Here is a 26073-nt window from a genome sequence, read left to right on the forward strand (position 1 = left end):
AAATATTTGTTCTCCTTGGCCTAACCAAGTTGGCAAACAAGTTAACCATCAAAATGGGAAATATATGTAGCTTCTGATTTCTTATTAAAGAACTTTTCTCATAACTCTTTCTACCAAATAAGCTAGAGAAATTCAATTTTCTTCATTTACTAACTTAAAAATCTCTTTGGGTAATTCTTTGAGACAAACGCTTAGTACTTGTTATTCTCTGCTCTATCCTAAAATAACTCAAGAGTTATTTTACCTCTATTTAAAACAAGAGCTTGTTTTACCTCACTGCACCAAGGAAAATAACGCTATCTGTATTTGTTTTCTGTTGTTGCTATAACAAGTTACCATAAACTTGGTGACTTAAGCAGAATAATTTGTGGTTTCACAGCCGCCGTATCTCCTCTGACTCTGATCTTCCTGCTTCCTTCCTACCAAAGCCTTGTCATTACATTTGTCTTACTCACATAATCCAGAATAGTCTCCGCATCTCAAGATTCTTAACTTAATCACATCTTCGAAGTCTCCTTTACCAGGTAAGGTAACATATTCACAGCTCTCAAGGATTAGGATGTGGACATTTTAGGGGTGATATTATTTTGCCTACCACAGAAAATCATTCTGCATGTAAGGTCCTTGTACTATTTTCTGAACCCACTGGTCATGAATACAGAGATGTGATGGAGATCTGCACTGGCTCACAAGAACCAATTCCATGTATTTCTTTCCTACTCTGTGTTCTGTGATGTCACATTAGTAGCTTGAAACTGGCCATGGTGGGAAAGAGGTGATTGTTACAAATCATGGCTTTGATTTTTACAGAGCCAGGTGTTAAACATTTACTATATTCCATTGTATAAAATCATTTTCTATATGGTTGTTGGTCTCCTTGTTGAATACCAATCTGTAGAGAATAAGCCACATCCCCTTTTCTAATTGAGCCCCATTTCTATTCTCCTTGGTACCATAGTACCCCTTTGGTTCAGGTGGGACTCTCTTTACTTGCTGGAATTAGTGGTCTGGTCTGTAGCCAATGCCCACAGAGCTAGGTCTGTCCTGAATCTATAATCCCATCAGGCAAGCTCACAGCCAACGCCAGCTTCATGGCCCTATGACCCGTGCTGGCACACAGAGCCCCATACTCACAATGGTTTAATGCTACACTATAAGCATCTTGAATTTCTTAATGGATTTTGAACAAGTGACAACACAGTGTCATTTTGCACTGATCCCTGAAATTTATGTGGCGATTTCTGTTCATGGCCAGCATCCTCAGCTATACATTAACAGAAACGCTTGAATACCTTTTGTCTCCACACCATATGGGAGGGGTAGCAGAGTTACAATTAATACCTAAAAGTGCTAATCATACTTGTTCTCTCTCTGTATTGATTCAAATGTTTGGGTAATTCAGTTACTTTCAGTTTTAATATCATCTTGCAGGTCAATCTCTGTTTCCTCTGTCCCTATGAAGAAGACTTTGGTACTAGAGCAAGTCTCATGTGAACAAATTTGCAGTGACGGTGATCTCTGGCCTCATGATGATGGTCCTTGAGAATATACTGATAGTGACTGGGGTGCAGTTGGGTGAGTAGCCATCTGAGGGTATGCTACAATGGATGCTGCTAAAGTCCTGTTTTTATGACCAAAACTCATTTCATTTCTATCTAGAAGAGGAATGAGGGTATCTGCCTGGTTAAGCTGATGTTACACTGATTCATGTTAATGCTGCAAGCCACTATGAGTCTCTGTTACATCATCAAACCAAACACAAGTGTAGGATGTGAGCATTCCTTGACTCTCACCATGCCAGACCCCACAGCAACTCAGCTATGTATGACTTTACCATGTAGAGACATTGGGAAATATCTGAGTCTCTCCTCCCATTAGGAGAGAACTGAGCAAAGCTCTGGTGTGCAGCTTGAGCCCTCGTTTTCTCATCTCTTTACTTGGCACAAACTCACAAAAATAGAACTATTCTGGAGTGAGTTCTAAATGAAGTAAGAACCAAGGTACTCCTTTAAGCCTTGATGTTTCTATAAACAACTCTAATATATCTTACCTCTCTGGGACTTCTTGGCTCACTTCCAATTTTCCCCTGTATCTACCCTGTTTCTTTAATGTTAACACTTTCCTAAATCACATATGATAAACAAATATCCAGTATTGTTCATAATAGTAAACAACTCAGAAATATTTTATATCACTTTATTCTTCTTTAAAGTCCTTCAACTGTTGGATTGTAAGGCTATAGCCACCTCCCAAGGAGACAAAGAGCACTCCTCTTCCAGTGATGTTAAAAGAAATATGTTGTTTGGTTTATACTACTTTATTGTAATTGAACCTCAGAGAAATTGTTATGGCATATGATACTTGGTGGTGGGCTTTTATATTAAGTTACTGAATGCAGTCATTCAACAGTGTATCAAGGAAGAGACATTTTTAAGCATCATGAAGTAAATCAATCAACCTTATTGTGTGATAACAATGACAATATCATTGACAGTTTGATAAAGAAATCACTTTGGGATCAGATATATTAAATGTAGGGGTCTCCACTTTGATTTTTTTTTAATTTGCAATTCAGAAACACAACATAATTAAAATGGGTCCCGATGCTTATTAGACTGAAAAGATTGAACACTATTAAGATGTTTCTGGAACTAAAGAAAAATTTTAAGGAAATTCCATTTAAGAAGGCAAAATAGTTTATGAAAGGAGGAATAAAAATCTGATCACAGGTTACAAACACTGTGACATTTTCATTAGGCAAGTTAGCAAATGGGATCATTGACTAGGTGAGTAAATAAAATGTGTCTGACAGGATTATCATAAATTAATATTTATTGAGTACCTATAAGATGTGTTAGGTTGTTCTGACTCCATTCTAATTTATTATCTCAAAGTTCGACCTCTAGACTAAAAGATTCAAATAATAAAGAAAAAAACATTTCACTACTCATAAAATTATAATTTTTCAGCATTAAAACTGAATTTTGAGATTAGTAACTAAATATAAACTTAAACTTCTTACTGTCGTGATAAAAAAAATGATGGTAGCAGTGGTTCCTCAACTGTTTTTGAAATGAAATAACAATAATATATTTTGTGAACATTTTTCAATCTGGGTTTCTTTTACATTTAATAATGGATGAATTAAACGTAAAGAAAGGTAACAGTATTCAAAAGAGTATTCACCCAGCCCAGGGTACAAATCAATTTATCAAGTGTAAGCCGTGAAATTTAGACAGGAGATGAAAAGAAAACTACTAAGACCTCTTGTCTCAGTAACTCTCCCATGCGCAAGAACATCTTCAAGATAGGGACACTAGCACATATGTGTCTGGTAAAGATAAAATGTAGAAGCGACAGGACCGAATACCCGCCATCAACAAATAGTGATAACGGCACAAGAAGTATTTTCAGGTGAACTGTAAATGTGTTTCTAGGAGAAAAATAATTACCACCATATGAAGACAATACTCTCAACAAGTGAAGATGTACCAAGAACAATAAGAACAAAAAAAATACAAAACATACAAAATATTGCTGAAGGAAGTAGTTTGGGATAAAGTATATATACCTGGACACTCTTTTATGATTAAGTTGCAAAATGTCATGGTCGGGATGCCAAACGACAGAGCAAGACCAGATGCAGACTGTGGTGTACATAACCTTCCTGCCCCTGCACAGATGGATTATCTGTTCCTCAAATTACCTACAACGCTCAGGACCCACTCACAACCACCGGAGCTAGATTTAGAGGGAGATAGCCATTTGGTTTCATGACTTGTAGATCTGTGAGAGTCCCTGAAACACGGCTGAAAATATAACAAGAAAACACTTTGATTGGTCTCTTGGGTTTGCAATTCATCTTTCCCCAGCACATGTTAAAATCAAAACAGATGGTCACTAAAATGCCTCCATAGCGGAGTTTTCGCTGCTGAATGAAGTATGTAAATTAGGCCATGACCGTCTCATTGCTCTTCCTCTTTCTTTCCCTCTTAATGATTTTCTATTTCTCCTAACTAAATGTTACTGGAGAATCCCAACTAAAGGACTTGGAATGTATACTCGGTGGATTTGAATTTTTAACGAAAACACTCAGGGTGAGTCTGAATCACGTGTTCTAAAGACCAACAGCTAGGGGCGCCTGGGTGGCGCAGTCGGTTAAGCGTCCGACTTCAGCTAGGTCACGATCACGCGGTCCGTGGGTTCGAGCCCCGCGTCAGGCTCTGGGCTGATGGCTCGGAGCCTGGAGCCTGCTTCCGATTCTGTGTCTCCCTCTCTCTCTGCCCCTCCCCCGTTCATGCTCTGTCTCTCTCTGTCCCAAAAATAAATACACGTTGAAAAAAAAATTTTTTTTTAAAAAAATAAAGACCAACAGCTAAAGAAACATCGTCTTACGCTCTCAAAGTCTGACTCGGCTTTTCCTACTTGGCCAAAATGATTTCTCAAAGATGCCTGCCATTTCACAGTTTGCAGATCTCCAATATAGGCTGTCTTTCTCGAGTTCTCTGAAAAAAGCCTTCAGTACCCACTGGTGAACCATATTCTTTTTCTGAAACTCTGTCCTCCTTTGACTTCCGAATCCTTCTCTCTCCTCCTTTGACTTCTAATCCTAGAGCAATCTTAGTTGTTCTCCAGGCTTGAGAGGTGATGTGGCGTCATGAACATGGGCACGGACTCTGAAGCCAGCTTGCCAGGGTTTGGAGTCTGACTCCACCTCTCTCTAGCTAGCAAATTACTTTCTTTGTCTCAGTTTACCTATCTACATAATGGACACTAATAAAGTAGAGTAGCTCACCAAATTATGATTACATATACAAAGAATTATTCAAATAATACCTAGAACAAAGTTAATGGACAACACATGTTGCTCATTACTTATATTTCTGACACTTTCATTACCTTCTTAGGCTACACTTTCTCTTCCTCTGACAAGAATTAAATTATAAGAGTCCTTTCCTTTTTCTTTTTTCTTTTGGTTATTTTATAACTCCTTCGGCTATAGCTCTTCTATCAGTGAGATAAAACTCCATTTGGTAGCAAAAACTGAACACATACATAGGTCAAATTATTATCTTTGCTACCCACCCTCCAACCAGATTTTCTCTGTTCAATCTTAACATCAACCACACTATTCTAAACTGATGGAACAACACTCAGAGAGCATACAAACAGGGTTCTAATCTAGAATCGTGTTAATTCCTCATTTAATCCGTATTCAGTACTTTATGTCTCCTGCTTGTTGTATATGTTGCGCCAATTTTCTTTGTTAGAAGATCGTAATCTTTTTCGGAATTGGGAAATATTAATTATTTCTCAGAATTACTATTGCATACACAAGTGTTTAATGTATGTCACAGAAGTTAAATATTCTTATATGAATTCTGCTTTTATTCTTCTCCTTTTGAAACAATAGTTGTTTTATCTCTTAGGCATTGACTAGTTCATACACTCCTCTGTATTTCTATACTTGGATTTAGTCATTGAAATAAAATCTTAAAGGAAAATCACATGTGTTTTTTCATCACATATTTCCTCTGAAGTAAAATCTGGAATCGAAATTTATGTTCATGTTTTCTCTCCTCCAAAGCTTGCCAAATTTTAAGTGAGTAGTAAATATATCTTGCTCATATCTTTGAAATTTTTTTTAACGTTTATTTATTTTTGAGAGAGAGGGACAGAGAGACAGAGTGCGAGCTGGGGAGGGGCAGAGAGAGGGAGACACAGAATCCAAAGCAGGCCCCAGGCTCTCAGCCCCAGGCAGGGCTTCAATTCATAAACCTTGAGATCAAGACCTGAGCTGAAGTCAGAGGCTCAACAGACTGAGCCACCGAGGTGCCGCAATCTTACTCACATCTTTGATTTCTACACCGTCCCTGATACAAGTGGTTGGAAATGGCCATGCATATGTAATCTGTACTTTGCCTTTCTACCTGTATGCACAGGTCTACCTGTATGCACAGGGTCAACTTCAAACTGGATAATCTTGACACCTATTTCAGTTTCCCAAGAATCTAACCTTATATAAAATATCAGCAAACACAAGTGTCTTTACTGAAGATTCCACAGGTGAGATGTAAGAGGGAATTACAGCACACAATACCAAGTTGACAGGTTAAAAGTCCATACCGGATATATTTGTTCCCTCTATCCTCTCTTATCCCTGGCCCCATGAAGACATTCACTTTCTGACCTGTCTGCCTCCTAGTCTCCAGACTTGTTTGCTCTCCCCTTTTTTTAAGTTTATTTATTTATTTAGAGACAGAAACTGCATGAGCAGGGAGGGGGAGGGGGGAGGAGAAGAGAGAATCCCTAACAGGCTGTCTGTACTGTCAGCACAGAGCCCAACACAGAACTCTAATTCACAAACCCATAAGATCACGGCCTGAGCTGAAACCAAGACTTAGCGCTTCACCGACTGAGCCACCCAGGCGCCCCTCCACTTTTCTACAATTAGGCTGGGCAAGTCAGTTATATCTCATTTCTAACTACAAAGCAACCTAAGTAATTTTATCATAATGTTCATCAAACAGTGAGCCCCACCTTTAAGGCTACCCCTAACCTTAGGGGTATTCTGAAGTTTTGTTGGAAACCAAAGTTATAGGGCATTTTTCCCTAACTCTATGTGTTTCCATATTTGTGTTTAGATTCAGGGATTTACCTCATTTTCATCACATTTTTGTTATACCTTTCAGAACTCCCCATTTTACTCTTCTTCACTGTGCAGTGTTGCTATGGATTTATTTGTGTTCTCAAATTTCTTGTGTCACATCATTGTAATTTTGGAAACAAGGAGAGGGAATATATGTATCTGTGCTGCTACTTTTGAAAATTACTTTCTTACCTCTTATTTAAAGGCTTAATATTTTGAAAGTCTATTTAATGCATTAATCTAAAGTGCCATCTTAAACACACACACACACACACACACACACACACACACACACACTCCTAACACTCTTCAGTACTTCTGAGACACATGCACAAAATGATGAAGCATGCTATGCCTGGAGTGAAACTGTAGAAACTTCCCAAAGCCCATTTAAATAGGGCTGGCCTCCCAACCATTACAGTCTCTAACCAACAGAGAACAAACTGAGGGTGGCTGGAGGAGAGGTGGGGGGGGGGGATGGGCTAAAATGGGTGATGGGCATTAAGGAGGGCACTTGTTGTGATGATCACTAAGTGTTGTTTGTAAGTGATGCAACACTAAATTCTGCTCCTGAAGCCAATACTACACTGTCTGTTAACTAACTTGAATTTAAATAAAATCTTGCAAGAAAAAACTAATTGGGTTGGCCCCCAACTGCAAACTAACCTGTTCAGGAACAGGAAATTCATACATAAAAACGTCCCATTCCTAGTACATACTAGCTCTGTTACCATGGGCAAATTACTTTTAGAGGAAACAGAAAAAGGAAATAGGAAAATATGTTTAAACATCTATACTTTCAAACGTAAAGTAGAAGTGATTATTTTCCTAAGACTGGAGAATAGAGACACTAGAACTGGAAGATATTGCTGTGGAAGTGGTTCGTGACTGAAAGGGACAAAAGGTGAGAAAACAAGAAGTAGTTTGAGCTGTGCTAAACAGAGTTGAAGTTCAGTTGCACAAATGAATTATTCTGCACCCTCAATTTATGAAGCCCCAGTTCTTCAAACCTCCCCCAAACAGACACACACAGAAAATCACCAAAGGAAATCTCTTAGATCTCAAATAGAATAAACTCTATTCTCAGGTTAAACAGCATGCATTTGATTTATTCATTTTTTTTCTTAAGGCTTCTCTTAAGGGCCATTTCACCAATTTTTTCATGGATAACACCAGTCATGAAGAACTAGAATATATTTCTTGGGCACAGTCTCCTACTGGGGTGCTCTTCAGACAGGAGTGATATTGGATCATGAGCCTCAGGTTGTAAAACATCGCCATCATCATCCCAGTAAAGAAAGGGTTTTCTAAGAGATACATATTGGATAAAGAAATCTCTGTGTTGGCAAAAATGCTCCTGTTCAATGAAATTAATATTAAGTCCAGGTGAAGCAAGGAGCTAGTTGCCTGAACTCCATCTGTTTGAAATGATCAACATGTTTTCCTTTAATGAAGAAAAAAAGTTGATAACCAAAGCCAAAACCTACTCAAAATCTGAACATGGTAATACTAGCATTTGTCACTTCCTCCCATATTTTAATCCTTCAATGCTAAAAAAAGACACTTAGATCACTCAAACAAGAACAAAATGCCTTATTACATAATGTTGGACAATTTAATAGATTTTTTTCATTGCCTCCCTCCCCCACCTAGGCTGAAACTTCTAAGGGATATGACTAAGAAAAGTTTGAGAAAAGCAGTACTCCGTACTGCCATGTCACACTATGCCATATGCTAATATGGATAAGATAATATTAAGAAAGCAGTTATCTCTATTTAATAAAATGACCCCAAAAGGCATCACTAAGAGTTCACAAATGTACTAGTAAGTTCTAACTAGTCTACAGACATTCTACAAAAGCACAGATAGTGCGGGGAAATCAAAAGGTAAAGTAAATTTTTATGTAAATGAAGAATGTATCATGAAATCAAGCCTGAAGGAACAGAAAATTCCATGAAGCTCTTTTGCTTTTACTAACTACCCATGTTGCAAAAGAGCACTCCTCTTGTAAACTGAAAATCCACTGATACCTTAAGCCTCATCAGAGACAATCAAAGGAAAGAGAAAAGAGAATAGATCAGTGAGAGCTCGGAAGTCAAATTTTATTTAGCTTTTATGTTAAATAAAAGAAAATTTAATGCTAACGGGATGGATAACAGTGACAATATTCTAGATTTATGTGCTACAAAACAACGAGCACCGAAAGACTCTAGCATACTATTAGATAAAACTGAATTATTTGATAGCACTTTCAACCCAATAAAAATGGAAAACCGGGCTTAATAAAATAACTCAAATATGCCAAAGGTATTATGAATCAAATAAAGTTGTCACAATAGGTCAACTTGTTACTCAATCCTTCAACAAGCTTTAACAACAACTTAACCATGGTGAGCACATGAAAATGAATTAAATTAGTTGGCCATAGAGACTTTAAATATCCTGAAAGGTTTATCCTTTGTTACATGTATTCCAAAATGCTCTTATGAATCAAAGGAGCATGCTTATGCTCATCTTCAAATTTCTGTTTTTAGATAAAAGTATACTTTTACCTCAGTATACGTAGTATACTCATAGTATACTTAATTTTAAGACTTAACTTTTTACTTATAACATAATAAAAACCTTACTAAGGTGTTTCCATTATAGAATATATCGCAGAGTTAGAAAACAAAATGTCAAATGTGAGCAAAAACCCAACATTTAGCCAGAAATCTCAACTCCATTACTAATTTCTTTAGGGTAATTTTAAAATATGCATTCATAAGAAGGTAGTGGTACGCAAACACCATCATATTATAATACATATAATATTGTACATCTAATATTGCTGACTCGTATTTATTTGCATACCTGATAGAACTGTGAGAATTTAGAAGAAATTACCTTTGTAGGACTCCTGGCAATTTTTATTTCAATTTGTACATTTATGAATAGCCCAGATGGGAAAATCTTATTTTTATCATCAGAAAAATAATAGTTATTCACAAAACTTAATTTCTGAGTAAATACAAAATTAGAGATGTTTTCCAAAGAGAACATTAGTAAGCCATGCAGTCTGTACTGGAATTTTAGCTTATAGTTTTCATGAGAGTGTGAAGCATGGAATCTCTGGAATATGAGAAAGTCAACACATTTAAGCACCTTTTAACTATAGAATGCCCTTTTACCACTTCCATATCTCACCTCATCTTCAAAAAATGTGCAACAAAAAGAAATGTATTTCTGGAATACAAGTGAATATATAGTAATAAATTATAAAATGACCTATTTACATGACTCTATTCAAAATATTCCACAATATATTTTCAGCAGCTAGATTTGGTAAAGAGAATTTAAGGAATTATCAGATTTGTTGTAATAATGTAAGCTTAAGTGCTTTAAAAAATAACATAACTCAAAAACATAAGAATACGCCTAAATGTGTGACATAATTGTGTTGACAACAGAATATACATTTACCAGGGAGATTTGTAAGTTGATGATAAAGGAGACATAGGCAACTTTATGGATAGAGTTAATTGGCAAGTCTCTTAGTCCCTTTGATTCTTGGCTACCTTATGTATAAAATGGAAGTAATAATGCATGCTTTGCAAAGGTGTTGATTGGCGTTGAAAAGAAGATATATATAAGATACCTGGAACAATAAATACTATTTCACTTTTTGTTCCCATTCCATTTTTTTTAATGACAAAGCTTATTATATACAGGCATCAAATAGACAATACAGATGGGAGAAAGTGTTAAGTTTAGTTGTTTTTGCACAATGAAGTGTATTACTTATTAAGACACAAAAATTATTGACGGTGTCTTAGATTTCCGGAAAGTAGAGTCAGATGATTTTGTGGGTGAGTGCTGAACAAGGGGCCTAGACCTGTGAGGGACAAGGAGAGCAGGACTGAGTCAGGGATGGGGGGAAACTGTGATAGAACCACCACTCTGCAGCTGGAACAGCCTTTCAGAGTTATCTGCCCACTTTTGAGGCAAGGAGCTGGGACTTTTTGCAGGATGCCCCCAAGAAGGGGACAAGTTCAGGAGAGGTAGCTCCCTTCGGCTGAGGGCATGCTTAGGGAAGAACCAAGCAGGCAGTACTCCCAGCTCAGCAGGAGGGACCTTGGCGACTCAGGACAGCGTGCACGGTAGGTGGCAAACACGTACTCTATATAACTAACTTCCTCAGAGTACGGCATTGGCACAAATTAAAGTTAGGTCTTACCTGTGGAGACAGTGGCCTATTAATTAATTCATTGACATAATACATTTTCTCTCTGTGATCTTCAGATGATCATTTTCCCTAATAAGTGAGATGACATGAGAAATGCCACAGTTTGCTCAGAAATAGAAAAAACCAAATTTTAGATACGGTGATTGTCTATCTTGTTCACTCTTGTTCTCTGTAGTGTGTATGAGGATATGCCTTTAGGCATGTAATTATACAATGTTCTACATATATTAAAGACAGAAATGAAAGCATACTTTTCTCCACTTAGACAAGCCCAAATGAAAATAATAATTAGTTCCATGTCTATTGTGTATTTTTATTTGCATCCTTAAAAATAAACCAGTTAGGTACAAGGGTTGGATGAATTTAGGTAAGCATCTATATTGTCATATTCCTTTCTTGGCACGATTGTATTTAATTATTCCCATTTGAAATCAGGACTGAAGATTTTCTAAGATGGAAGCAGTTTATGGCAGCCAATGTGCAAGTGTGCACATTCAAGAAGAAGAATCAAACAATTCTCCTATCTTTCTCTAAGTAAAAATGATAATGTTCTTGACTAAGAATTTCTAGGATCCTTTATTCTTAGGATTTCCATTTGAAGCTTGGTTTCTGTGTGGTAAAGGAATAGCCATTAATAGATACATAAGGCTTGGAACTGGGCTCCTTTCTTATTACGAACAAGTCTAAAAGAGTACACTTTTAAAGTGGGGAGACAGGGGAATATGTATAAGAAATAATATGTTTGCGTATTAATGTAAGGTTCTAGAACTCAGTTGTGAGTTTGATTGCCTGTAGTCAGATCCACCTGCAGATAAAGGGGAGGACTGCTCCCAAGTGTAATTCGGGGCCAAACTAATAAGACCTAACCCAAGTATTCTCAGTAATTCATGGTTGTTTTTAATAACTTTACTAGATAGAGCCTTGGAAAAAATTATATAAATAGAAAATGTAGCAAATCATTTTGTTAAGTACCATATTGGTCAATGCGTTGTTGGAAATACGGAAAAATATGATTTTTTTAACGTTCTCTTAAACTGATTTCTCTTGAATAAAGAAAGGCACTGTTTCTACAGAATATTTATTCTGAGGAAGCAAGTAGACTTCAGAAACGCACGTATGTAAATGACTAAAACCTGAGTTTTATCGCTAGTTTGACGTTCATCACACTATTTAATCGATGTTGTCCCTAATTTCCACATTTACAAGAGGAAGATAATAGCAATCTCCCTGTAGTTGTAACGAAAAATGAAATAGGAAAATGTACATGAAGCCTTTACCACAATGTTAGCCCATAATAAATGCACTGATAAAAATATTAAAATAATCAATTTGACGGTATTCCTTCCTAAGTATTACTATTTGAAAATCTTTGAGTATTCTAAATTTTGTCTGGGACTGGCTCTAATTTGAGTTCATAAGCCAGGCATGATTTTTTTCCTCGTTTCTTTCTATGATACCATTTATTATTCCTCCAAAAGACGTTTGTAAATATTAAGGTAGGTGAAGTAAAATACCAAAGCTGCCACCATTATCTCCAAACAATACAGACTTAAAGAACAACTTGGAATTGAATGCCATTGCTCAAAAAGGTTTGACCTAAATGTAAGTATACGATTAAGATGTTCAAAATAGAGGCTGTGAAATATATATTTTACACATGACTTACCAATTCATCTTATGCCTAAAGAATTCAGTAGTTCTCAATTTTTCTAAACAACTATTTTTGCCTTTTACATGTCTTTGACCAATAACGCCCATGACTAACTCTTTGTCATACAACAGAAAGAGAAATGTGGAGTCCTATTAGAATATTTTAGCTTAGTCATACTATATAACACAAAGAAAGACAAATAATTTCCATTTTTAAAATGTACTTTTTTCATCTCATTATTTGGTAACCTTGAAGCAAACTACAAATTCATATCAAACAATCTTTATGATGGTGGTGCCTAGGTGGCTCAGTCCGTTGAGCGCCCAACTCTTAATTTCAGCTCAGGTCATGATCTCACAGTTCCTAAGATCAATTCCTGCATTGGCTCTAACAGTGCAGAGCCTACTTGGGATTCTCTCTCTCCTTTCTCTCTGCCCATCCCACAGCTCACTCTCTCTCTCTCTAAATAAACAAATAAACATTGTTTTAAAAACTCTTCATGATGTCAAACATTGGAACAAATGAAAATTCAGTCTCATTTTTATGCATCATTAAATTAGGTAAAATATACCTTATTTGAAAAAAATATATACCTTATTTGTCAAATATAAAGCATTCAACAAGAATACAATACTGTAACATTTTGTTGTTGCTATAGTGTTAGAACTCCAAAGGAATCCACCCCTCCTCTCCCTCACCTCTCCATGCTTTTTCCGATAAACTTGGATTTGTTTCCAAAAGTATTTTATTCTAATTTAAAAATCTCTTTACTCCAAAACCCAACCAACATACACTATCAAAAAGTATCCTAAAATGATTAAACAAACCTAAGTTTCGCCTAGAAAATTTAAACAATCTGTAAGTAGTGACGGATCGTACTTTATTGTTAAAACACCTACTTGAGAAGATGTGTATTTTTCTCAAACTGCAATCTTACTAACTTATTGAAGCCCCTAACATGCAAGAACAAACAAAAACTTTAACATTATTCTTTGAAAGGATATCCATTTCCAAAAAACTACATTAAAGGCACACATCAAGGAACTCCAATGTCGACTTTTTCAAATTATATCAAATAAATACCTTGCAGGGTCATGATCACAATCCTAATGCAATTAACTATATACAACAAAGAAAAGTTCCTCTTTTCATCCAAAACACTGTGAAAGATTATTTATTTTAATGTAGTATGCCAATCAAGCTTTTATGTAATGTTCTATCTTGGTTTTAAAAATAGATTAACCCACTCTTTTATCTTTACATCTGCAGGTACACAAATAACTTAAGTCGGCGATGTAAAATGAAGAATATATTTTTAGAAAAACTTACCATTGTCATTTTTCAGCATCCCATTGCTCAGTTGTTTTAATCTCTTTTGATGTGATTTGCCATTGTAGTGGATTTGTGCTTGAGCTGCAGAATTCAGCTGAATGTTACAAACGTTGCACAAAGTGAAATTGGTGTGTTTCTTTTCTCTTTCTGGTTTTTCTTCAAAGTCATCAGGTAAAAACTCAGCCTCACTCTCTCCATCTTGTGCACTTGTGAAATCTAGGGGTGCAAAGAAATTTATGGATAGGCTGACCAAGACTTCTGGATTCTTTCACAGTACTGAATGGGTTAGCAAATGAGCACTGTTCTCGATAATAAGAATTCACATTTTTAACTTTCTCCCATTTCAGTAGGTTATTTTCATACTATCTAAAATTGGATAGCTTCTTTAATGGAATATAAATGACAAATATTTCACTTTGTTTTTTCTATGTCAAATAGTGTGTTAAATGTCTGACAAGGGTTTAGCAGGCGCGACCTCATTCAATTATCCTAACAACAGAATAGGCACTATAGATTTTCCTGTTTCATAGCTGAGGAAACTAAGGTTTAGATCAGTTAAATAACTTGTCCAGGGTCACAGAGCAAATAAATGGTATAGGTGGGATAAGCATTCCGTTTTATTAATCTCCAAAACACAAATTATTTGTCATCTTGTTCTCTAGCATATGTTTGAGTACTGGATATTTCCCTTTAGACTCAACTAAATAACAGTCTCTTATTTTTATATTCCTTGCCAGTTACGTAAAGTCACATCTGGATGGATACATCCTACAAAAATGCTCACACTGTTTCAATACCTAAAATTGTATATTTTACACCCAGGACATAAAAGAAATTTTGAATACCCAAGATATCTTCATAAACAGGGGGTGCAAAAAAGTGTAACTTATTAAAGGATTACAATGGAATATATTATTTTTGGACAAATATATGCTTTGTATACTCAAATCCAAGAGAAAAGGGCCACTGACAATCCCAGGACCTCTGGCCTTATGATGGTAACAATTAACCACTGCAATACATATTTTACTATTCGTTTACAAATTACTTAAAACAATGGCTCCTTTCTAAAATTCTTCTGTGCTTTCACTACATAGGACTCTGCATAACTCTTATGGCTCAGATTTGACTTCTCCATTCTAATTTTCCAGATTCTTCAAAGATTTATTTTATTCTCTTTGAAAATATTGGCAGAGGAAAACAATTATTTTAACATCCGCTTTTTAAAAATTTTATATAATGTTTATTTTTGTATATAATGTATATAATGTTTATTTTTGAGAGAGAGAGAGAGAGACAGAGAGACAGAGCCTGCGTTGGGGAGGGGCAGAGAGTGAGGGAGTCACAGAATTTGAAGCAGGCTCCAGGCACAGAGCTGTCAGCACAGAGCCTGACGTGTGGCTTGAACTCACCAACTGTGAGATCATAACCTGAACTGAAGTTGGAGACTTAACCGACTAAGCCACCCAGGCACCTCGATATGCATTTGTTAATTGCCCACTGTGTGGCAGGCAATCTCCTAGGTGCTGGAGATAAACTGATATGCAAGAGGAGGATGGTCCTTATCATTATTCAAGTTACTAATAATGATAAGAAGGTCATGTGTTTTGGCATCAGGCAAATGAGATAACAAATGCCAAGATTATTTGAACAATCAAAATTGATCCACTAAATCAAGCCAAATACCTAATGCTTGAAACTTAAAGGATTTTCAAGTATCTAATTTCCAAAAGAAGTAAAAGATTTTAAGTATATAATCCAAGCTTTTGGGGGGAACTCATTTACTTAAAAATATGTTAATCTTATTGTAAAAAGGAAGTTTCATCTTGCTTACTCAGGCAGCCCCTATTACATAATACTAAGTATACAATTTAAGTGGTCATTTTTAAAAGAAAATAGATTTTGTGGAATGATTACATAATTTTAGTTAAAGCAAAACATATACTAAACATATCAGATTTTCTTTTTTTTTAAATGTTTATTTATTTAAGGGAGAGAAAGATTGTGAACAGAGGAGGGACAGAGAGTGAAGGAGAGACAGAATCCCAAGCAGGCTGCATGCTGTCAGCCCAGAAACCCAAATGGGATTCAATCCCATGATATGTGATCATGACCTGAGCTGAAATCAAGAGTCGGACGCTTAACCGACTGAACCACCCAGGCACCCCTAGCTTTTCATATATATATATATATATATATATATATATATATATATATATATATATATAAAGCAATTTAAGTGTCTACCCCAGGTTGTATTCAGATTGTTTCAAAACTGTTTTTTCTAGAGCTGATTTATATTTTTACAGTCTTTTATCTCAAATATATAATTAAGTAATGAAAAAAAATTAAATATACGATGGTATATGTAATTACTGTGATATCGTGTAGCCAATAAAGCAGATTGGAAAAATGTACAACATGGGAAATTCTATCTAATTAAGAAAACACATACATGTAAATTTACGTGTATGTTCGTAACTATGTAAAACACAAATAAGATTTAGAATAAATGCAAGTAGTTGCTGATTACGAATGGTGAAATTAGCGTTGTTTTTTTCCTTCATCATTTCCATATTTTCAAAATTTTACATAATGACCACTGACTACATTTATTATTTACAAAAAAAAAAATCAATGTACTTGAAAGAAATAAGCCAAAAAAAAAAAAAAAAAAAAAAAAAGAAGGAATCTGCATCCTACTAGATGAATGGTAGGTTTGTCAGAACTAGGCCAAACAATACATGAGCTCCTCTGACACATGATTTTTAATAAATATATGCATTTGTTTGGAAGGAAAACTTTTCTTCCTTGATTCACATTTCCGCCTTGACCCATAAAATAAGAATGTTTGCCAACAATTTATTAGGGGGAAACACTGGATAAGAAATTTTCTACCAAGGCTACGAGATTTATTTGCTTACACATAAGAGGTTCACAGATCACAAGAGAAAGTGAAGACTTTGTCACCAGAGTCAACAATTTTGCACCGGGAAGGGGAGAGGCAAGGATAACAACTCGTAAAGGAAATAGAAAGTAAGATATATTAACCATGTGGCATGAACACTAGAAAAAAGGAAATCCCAAATAAATTCTCATGCTTGGGGTGTGATATCACAAAACATTTATAGAATCTGCGAGAAAATAGCAATGATTCAAATGGCACTCTCTATCATAGGAGGCAATATGCATAACTAATTTTTACTCCTAATATAGTAAAAGCACTTCTGGAAGGGAAATTTTGCTCATTTGAGTTTCATTGAGAAAAATTTCAGTGGTCATACATATGCTTTATGCAACTAGCTTGGAACCCAAACGATTTTATCAATTCATCCATTGTTTTCCCACCTAACCTCTGTCCATGAAGACACTACGAAAGTCTGTGGCTTCATACAATAATGTGAATCTAGACTGTACCATGTGATAGCTTTAAGGATTAGAATTATCCTAGGGATGATCAGTATAGGAATTAGTCAACTGCTTGTGCGTGTGTTTTAAATTTTGTAGACAGAGAGTTTAAATTAATCCTATGATTCATAGACATAAAAGGTAGGGTACTTAAGAGAATTCATCTTTGGTAAGCCATATGAGACAATGCATCTGAGCATAACTTGAAAAAAAAGTGGAAACAATACTTTTCTGGGAGGTAGGAGGGTTCCTGATGTTGATTTATAGTACATTGTTAACGCACTTGAGAACCTTCCGAGGTAGAAGCTGATATGTCACCACTTGTACCAAAGCACCAGCTTGTGGTGTCAAGACTGCCCTGAAAAGTGCTGATCTTTTCTTCCCCACACCACCCCCAGGGTGACAGTCCGTAACCCTGGTGCACCCAATGTTTAGTGTAACCCGACTTATTAATAACCAAAAGTTGGAGAATGGACACAAGAGCCAAATGAAGGAGCTCCCAGTGACCAAAGTTGGAACAACTAAATATTGTATTATTGGATTACATCCCCAAGTATAGAGTATTTCATATTCTAAGTATATAATGAGTACCCACTGATGAGTAAATACTGATATTAATAAGTAAATTGGGAAGAAGATGTAAACCCCCTATAAAGAAGTAATCCAAGTAATTTAAATAGTTATCCTCCCCCGGGGGCGGGGGCGGAATATAACTCTATATGCCGTAAGTGTAGGCTATACTTAGTGACTTGCTTCCAAATAATAGAGTACAGAAAGAGGAAAAAAGTACAGTGGAGAAAATTGACAACCACTACCTGAGCAATGTAATCAAGGCTAACAACAGTGATAATTCAGGGTGACAGCAAGTATCTTTGATACGACACGTTGAGAATGGTATTTCACCTCTGCATATCCTCTTCACAAAAATACATAACCCAAGTCCAAGCATGAGAAAATTTCAGACAATAACAAAATGCAAGACATTCTACAAAAATACCTGACCCTTACTCCTGAAAACTGTCAAGGTCATCAAAAATAAGGAAAGTTTGAGAAATCATCACACCCCAGAGGAGCCAAGGGAAATAGGAAAACTTAATGAAAGGTGGTATCCTGGATGGGGTCCAGGAAGAGAGTAATAATACTGGCTAAAAATAATAATAATAAAATCTAAATAAAGTATGGAGTTTCATTAATATTAATGTATTATTATTAGTCCACTAGTTGTGACAAATCACCCATACTAATCTGTCAACAATGAAAGAAACTGGGTGCTGGGTGGGTGGGGTATATGGGAACTCTACTAACTTGGCAACTTTTCGACAAAATTAAAACTATTTTAGGAGTGCCTGGGTGATTCAGTCGGTTAAGTATCCAACTTTGGCTCAGGTCATGATCTTGCAGTTTGTGGGTTTGAGCCCCACGTCAGGCTCAGTGCTGACAGCTCAGAGCCTGGAGCCTGCTTTGGACTCTGTGTCTCCCTCTCTTTCTGCCACTCCCCAGTTCACATTCTGTCTCTCTCTCTCAAAAATAAATAAGCATTAAAAATTCAAAACTAAAACTATTTTAAAATAAAAATATTATTTATTTTAGATTGGGAATAGGTCAGGGACCTACTTTTTTTTTTTTTTTTTTTTTTTGGTCTCTCTCCTTGATGCATAGAACAGGAATTTCTTTAGAATTTTGGTAGTCTGGGAAGGAACTAAGAAAGAGCTTCTCTTCTTTTATGCATCCCTTGTTCATTTATCTCCAAGCATGAAAATAAGCTGTGTGTCTGGGGCGCCTGGGTGGCGCAGTCGGTTAAGCGTCCGACTTCAGCCAGGTCACGATCTCGCGGTCCGTGAGTTCGAGCCCCGCGTCGGGCTCTGGGCTGATGGCTCAGAGCCTGGAGCCTGTTTCCGATTCTGTGTCTCCCTCTCTCTCTCTGCCCGTCCCCCGTTCATGCTCTGTCTCTCTCTCTGTCCCAAAAATAAATAAACGTTGAAAAAAAAAAAAAAAATTAAAAAAAAAAAAAAAAAAAAAAGAAAATAAGCTGTGTGATTGGGAGGGTGAGGGAAAGGATCAAGGCCTCATGTATGGCCCACCATCACGACTCTGTATTTCAAATTCACTCAAAATTACATTCTCTTATCTTCTCAGCTACCATATGTGAACTTAAAGTGTAAAGGCTTCACATCCCTGAATGAAAAGCCCATATGCCTGCATGTGACTGGGGAGGTAAATGCAATTCAGACAGGAAAGTCTGGGAAATCCAACATGGATCATGGTTCCAAGCCATTTTCTCTAATTCAATTTGCCTATTAAATAACTAACCAACCAGGTGCCTGGGTGGCTTAATAGATTGAGCGTCCGACTCTTGATTTTGGCTCATAATCCCAGGGTTGTGGGATTGAGCTCACCTGCTTAAAATTTTCTTTCTCTCTCCCTCTGCCCTTCCCCCCTGCTTGTGCTCTATCTAAAATAAAATTAAAAAAATAACCAACTAACCCTTAAATGAAAAATTTAACACACCTTAACCTTAACTGAGGCCTTTTGTCTATTTACGATTAGTTCAATCAAAATTAAGAATGAGCTATTTGCACGCACGCTGGCGCATACACACACACACACACACACACACACACAGTGTTATCTAACCTATCTCCATATAATTAAGAATTCCAAAAGTCCATTTTTGGTTAGTATTTAAACTCTACCACAACAGTCAACAGCCATTAATATAAAATTAGAAGCATTTACAGGAGTGTATATTATTTGATGAACAAACCTAATTTAATTGAGTGGAAAACTTTCTCTAAAGATGATGTCAGTGTTTTGTTTCAAAGTTAACAAGCAAGGTTCCATTCTCTTGCCCATGATTGCCCTTATCTCTTATTCTTGGATCTGCTACCTTATCAAAATGACAAGCCTTTAAATTCTTCAAGAAACTTAAGGTTCTACAATAATATCAAGTGACAGGAGATGACATCTGCCAACAGGCAGTTTAGAGCACAATAAACCATACTTTAAAAAGGGTTTTACAAATGACCTATAAAATCATACAATAGTAAATGGCATCAATAAACTAAACTAAAATATTATTGGTTTTTCAGTGGCTTCTCCTGTCATAGAATTTTTTTTAAATGAAACAGATAGGGACTTATAAATATCGAACACATTTAGCACAGACCTGCTTCCATAAATAGTGACACAACCAAATACCAAACACTAAAAATCCCCTTAGAAACTTAGGTATGACCACATATCTAGCAATTATTTGTCATTTAGGTGAAAATAAATAAAAATATGATCTATAGATATGCCATGGTGATACAGATGATAAATAATGTAACAGCTAGCTACTAAAAAAAAATAGAACTCCCAAGTTCAATTGATAAGCAGCTTTAATTCTTTGAGTTTTGATAATACTTATACATGGACAACAAGTGATAAATTTTGCCTATTTCTTCAAAATCAATTTCTTTGAGGAAATAAAAGTAAAGGTCTAAATATTGTTCAAATGTAAGATAAAGTTTGTTTTAAATTTTTTTTATTTTTTAAGCTTATTTATTTTTGAGAGAGAGAGAGAGAGAGCGAGAGAGAGTCAGTGATGCAGGAGGGGCAGAGAGAGAAGGAGACAGAAAATCTCAAGCATATTTTGCACCATCAGTGCAGAGCCAGCCCAATGACCTCACAAACTGCGAGATCATAATCTGAGCCAAAGTCAAGAGTAAGACGCGTAACTGACTGAGCCCCCAGGTACCCCCAAAAATTATCATACTGAAAGGAAGAATCTACTGATATTAAATTCCTAAAAAGTTTATTACACTTCAAAAAATTTTCTCAATTGCTTTACCATGAAAAAAAAGAAAAGTACTTTTGGGTGAGGACATGTAATTCTAGACCATTTCCCTAAAAAGAAATTGTACTTTGTACAATCTGTACAAATTCTTATAGAGTTCGTAGTTCATTCTGTATGACTAATTGACTGGCTCAATAAAAAATAGAAGCTAAAAAATATAACAAATACTTCATCATTATTTGTGAGAATATGATCTTACAACTGCAACTGTAAGACATCATTCTGAAGAAACCTTTCAAAGGTCATGTTAAAAATTAGAGAAAAGATGTGAAGATCTTGAATAAGTATTCATGAAGCAAAATACTTAGAAAAATAATACTATGCTACTGCTATATGACTGGACCGTGATTACTTGGAATAAAATTTCCAGAGACAATATTATAAATGGATTTTAAAAACCCTCATTTAATTTGAAATAACTTTGAAAAAAAAAAAAAAAAACAGCCATGAGGTACCTGAAAGCTGATTCTAGCAACGACAAACATTGTTATCAAAGTTTTCAATAAAGTTGCTTCTTGAAATTAGGATCAAATATGAAACATAATAAGTAAATATTTTAAAATCTATCCTCAATCTTGAAATTTATGAAAGAAAATTGGCCATTATTTTCTTGGTAGAGAAAATGAGGGATTAACTTTTAGTCAACATTTCCTTGAATTGGGATTTAAATGGCATAAGTTACATCTCTACTTATATAGATACAGGTATTCCAAATGAGCTGCAAGAAATCAAATGAATTCAATAGTCAAGTTTCCTCTGCTTTCAGGACTAATTTTTAAAGTATTGTATTTTACTGTAATGGTTAAATATTAAAGATGTACATTATATGCATAACATATAAACTACATTTCTAGCATTTCACCTTTGAGAAAATTATAGATCACAGTATTCTTCTACATTTCAATATCAAAGTTGTAAATAGTCTACAATTAGTGCTATAAAGTACCAACACAAGAACAATTTTGCATTGATCTCATTCCCCACTAGAGAGCAGTATGAATTTAAAATTAAATCTACAGTATCGAGATTCCCATAACACTAGGCATAAAAATAGCATTACTGTAATTTTGGAAATATATAATACATCCACACATATTCATATATACAATATTTAGCTTTAGTGGCATGCAATATATACACAGTATATCTAATTAATTCCACATAAATTCACCAAAACCTAGCTCCAAAAATCAGGCAAAATAATCTAGAGGAATGGCACAGAAAAGGAGACAATCTAAATCAATAGAATCATCATATGTTACTATAAGTTCTCTATTAATGAGCAGCAACTGTTTTATATAGTTTTCTGATTTAAGTATCACTGTGGAGCTTTAAAAATGAGTACACTTTAATTAGCATTATCTTACCTTTATGATAGGCAAATGATATTATAGAAGATTACATGAGACAAGTCAAGGTTAATGGATTATTATTTCAATTACAGTTTTTATTACATCATGGCATTAAACCAAGTTTGTCAGTTTCAAGAAGATTATGGTTTTCACAAGGTGAAGGAAGGCTTACTAAATATTCAAGGATTCACATGCAGAAATTAAACTGGGAATGTCAGGATAAGATACAGAATGAAACTTTTAAATATATTCCTTTCTCTTTCTCAGGCAGTGGGCTTTTAGAATTGTAAACTCAGCATCAGCCATTTCTATTTTGAGGACTCAGATAAAGAAAATTTTACCTTATTCTTAAAGTGACTAGAATGAAATCATGGCTAGAACCTCTGAGACCAAACAAGAGCTCATAGTTTAATCTCAAAAATGAAAACAAAGGCAATTCTTATTTTTTTATAAAAGGCATTCTATTCAAACCTATTTTCTGTAGTTGGATGTATCTCCAATTCCAATGTAATTAATGTCATCCCTTAAAGTTTCAAAGTCCTATGAAAAAACTTCATTACTATATTTTTTACAAACAAGACACAGATATTTTCCTATATTCTGACTTTTTTTTTTTTTTTTTTTTTTTTTTTTTTTTTTTTTTTAGGAATTCTTCGTAAATCAGTCATGACTTCAGGGCAAAACCCGGCCCTCCTGGATTTATGCCACCCAGTATCTCTGCTATGCTCTCAGGGTAATTGAGGCTGGATTATGAGCCATGCTCTTGAGTTCTCAGGATGTATGTTTTTATGATACTATTTTAAATACGAACCCTGTTCCCTTGAGAGTGAACCAAATATCTTAGCTTTCATTTGTATCCTGCTTTGCATCTAAAACAGCTTATATAAAACTTAAAGAGTAGTTTGCCCCAGAAAAACTTCTGAAGACCTAAATTAGAGAGAGATTGTTTGGGCTTATATCTGGCAAAAAATTCTGCAAGGGAAGGAAGGAGGAAACCGGAAGCTCACTGAAAAGTGATTCGACATATTTATTAAAGCACCTCCTTTGTGTATACCATTCCTTTAAGCACCTGGGAGAGTAGCACACCCACAAAGCAAACATTCTAGTCTTCTGCAAGTTTGAGAGAGGGTGAAAATGTAGGTTATATTGACTTGAGGATGACTTAACGATCGGTTACATGCTAAGGGAAGAGTAAAACTGTGGTATTTATTGCAGTTAAGATCTAGGTTTGCAAATTCTGCAGTTGGATGCTTGAGCTGTTCATTTAAGAAACAGCTTTATTTATTTTAAGAGACAGCTCTTATTCATGCTTTAAGTCCCAGGATTTTCTTTTTTCTTTTTTTCTTTATGGACTCTATACTCTGAAAATACATTTTGAGGGCACCTGGGTGGCTCAGTCGGTTAAGTGCCGACTTCAGCTCAGGTCATGATCTCATGGTCCCTGAGTTCGAGCCCCGCATCAGGCTCTGTGCAGACAACTCAGAGCGTGGAGCCTGCTTTGGATTCTGTGCCTCCCTCTCTCTCCACCCCTCCCCAGCTTATACTCTGTCTCTCTCTCTCTCCCTGTCTCAAAATTAAATTAAAAAACTTTTAAAAAATTAAAAAAAAATAGTTTGATATTTTTGGGATTTAGGCTATTGTTCGTGTCTAGTTTTTTTATAATATGGACTTTCTTGTGATATGCATGCAGTTTTACCATAACCATTCTTATTAATGACATAATCACTTAGCTCAATGTTTCCTTTCACACACGCCCACCCTGGTATCAGAGGATTAGGGGAGATACTACTGATAATTCAGAATATCTACAGACTACATAAAAATATTTTCTCGTATCAAGAGAGAGTTCCCCGAAAAGATATGTGCATTCCAACTGTGGCAGACAATGCTCTAAGATAGCCCCCATGATACCTAACTCATAGTAATCAGACCTCTGCATAGTCTACTCCCCTGCAGTGTAGGCAGAACCCATAACTTGCTTCCCACCAATAGAACATGGTAGAGGTGATGGGATGTATGTAATTATAAAGGCATTATTATGTTATGTGAGAGGAGATGTAACTCCCATTATATGAACAGACACTTTCTTTCCCTTGCTAGCTTTGAAAAAGCAAGCTGCCAAGTAATGAGCTTCCCTATGGACAGGTCCACTTGGCAAGGAACTTAGGGTAGTCTCTGGCCAACAGCCAGAAAGAAACTGAGGCCCTCATAAGCAGCTGAATGGTACCAACAAACACATGAGTGAGGACGTGGTTTCTTCTCCAGTCCAACCTTAGATGAGACCACAGCTTTGGCTGATGTCTTGGTAACCAACTTCTAGAAACCAAAAGGAATCAAAAGGTCTGTCACGACTTCCCTTCATCAGCATTCTTCTTCATTATTTCAGGTAGCCATTAGCCCTGTGCTCTCAGATGATATGTTTTGTTTAGAGCTGTTTGCTCCAAAACTCTTAAGCCCTCACCCACACAATGTAATTGGTATGTCACTGGATTATTTACTCTGGGTAAGAGTATTTCAACCAGCCAATCAGAGACACCTTATGTTTCACCTTTCCCTTTCGGTCATCAGCTGCAAGCTTGCAGAGGACCCAGAGAACCTAGCTGAACAATGGCTGGACTCTTGATGCTCAGAAGCTATGAGGTAATAAATCTAAGCTGTTTTAAGTTCTTCAGTTCACAGCAATAGATAACTAACACATCAACTAACTCTTCTGTATTAATTAATAGTAACATTAGGAACTAACCCAAATTTCCAAGGAATTAAGAAAAACTTCCACAAGCTTTTAAAAAAATGGTTTAAGTCATATCTTTCTTAAATGCTTCCATTTAAGACATCCCAGCTATCTGATCCCCCATACATATAAAACATATTTGAGTAAAACAAATAGAAAAATAATTTCCCCCACAAAGATCTAAATGACCTGATGTACATCCATGACAGACATCATTAATTAATTATGACAATCTTCCAGAGTCTGGATTTAGTTTCACACACTCAACACATCAATGTAGGGATCCACAAATTGTTCACATCTGCCATATAAAATGAAAGTGTATTTGCTATACAAAATACATTGATTAATGTATCACTGTCAACCCTAGAGAGTAGTAGAAATCGATTTAAAAATAAGATAAAACTAAAAACAGTTTTATAAAATAAGCTGAAACTACATAGTTTTATTTTGGTACCATTTAACATATTTTTTCCATTATCAGAATAAGCTTGAAGACTGTTAAGTTTGTAGAATTCAAGAATTCTACACCCAGTAAAAATAATCCACGTTTTAAATGACTTTGTTAAATTGTGGCAGTTGTTGTAAATAAAAAGTTATGTATAGGTGGTAAATTTGAAACAAAACATAGCTATACACATAAACAGAAGGTGTTCTTTTTGTGTCTAAGAGATTAGTACAGATTTCATTATATTCATGTTTCTCAGATGCATGATATTCAGATTTAAGCTCCAAATAGAGACATGATTAATATGAATACAGGTCTAAGAAGAGATGTGAAAATCCATTAAATATTAGATAGTGGATTCATAAATTTAAATTATAACAAATTAGTTTTCTTTGACCTAAAAAAGACAAAGAAGAATCTTAATAAGTCTTAAAATAT

The 26073-nt window shown here is 35.6% G+C and overlaps 1 protein-coding gene across 2 annotated transcripts in view; it reads right to left on the minus strand.

Moving 5' to 3' along the window:
• The window catches only part of ZNF385D (zinc finger protein 385D), an 888856-nt gene that overhangs the window by 652472 nt on the left and 210311 nt on the right, over window positions 1-26073 (minus strand). For both annotated transcript variants that reach the window (XM_019810771.3, XM_006936450.5), the window contains exon 2: window positions 13856-14074. In XM_019810771.3, coding sequence (XP_019666330.1) covers window positions 13856-14074 — 219 coding nt within the window. The remainder of the gene's footprint in view (window positions 1-13855; window positions 14075-26073) is intronic.

Source organism: Felis catus, chromosome C2 (genome assembly GCF_018350175.1).
Source record: "Felis catus isolate Fca126 chromosome C2, F.catus_Fca126_mat1.0, whole genome shotgun sequence".
In the NCBI taxonomy this organism is placed as follows: Eukaryota; Metazoa; Chordata; class Mammalia; order Carnivora; family Felidae; genus Felis; species Felis catus.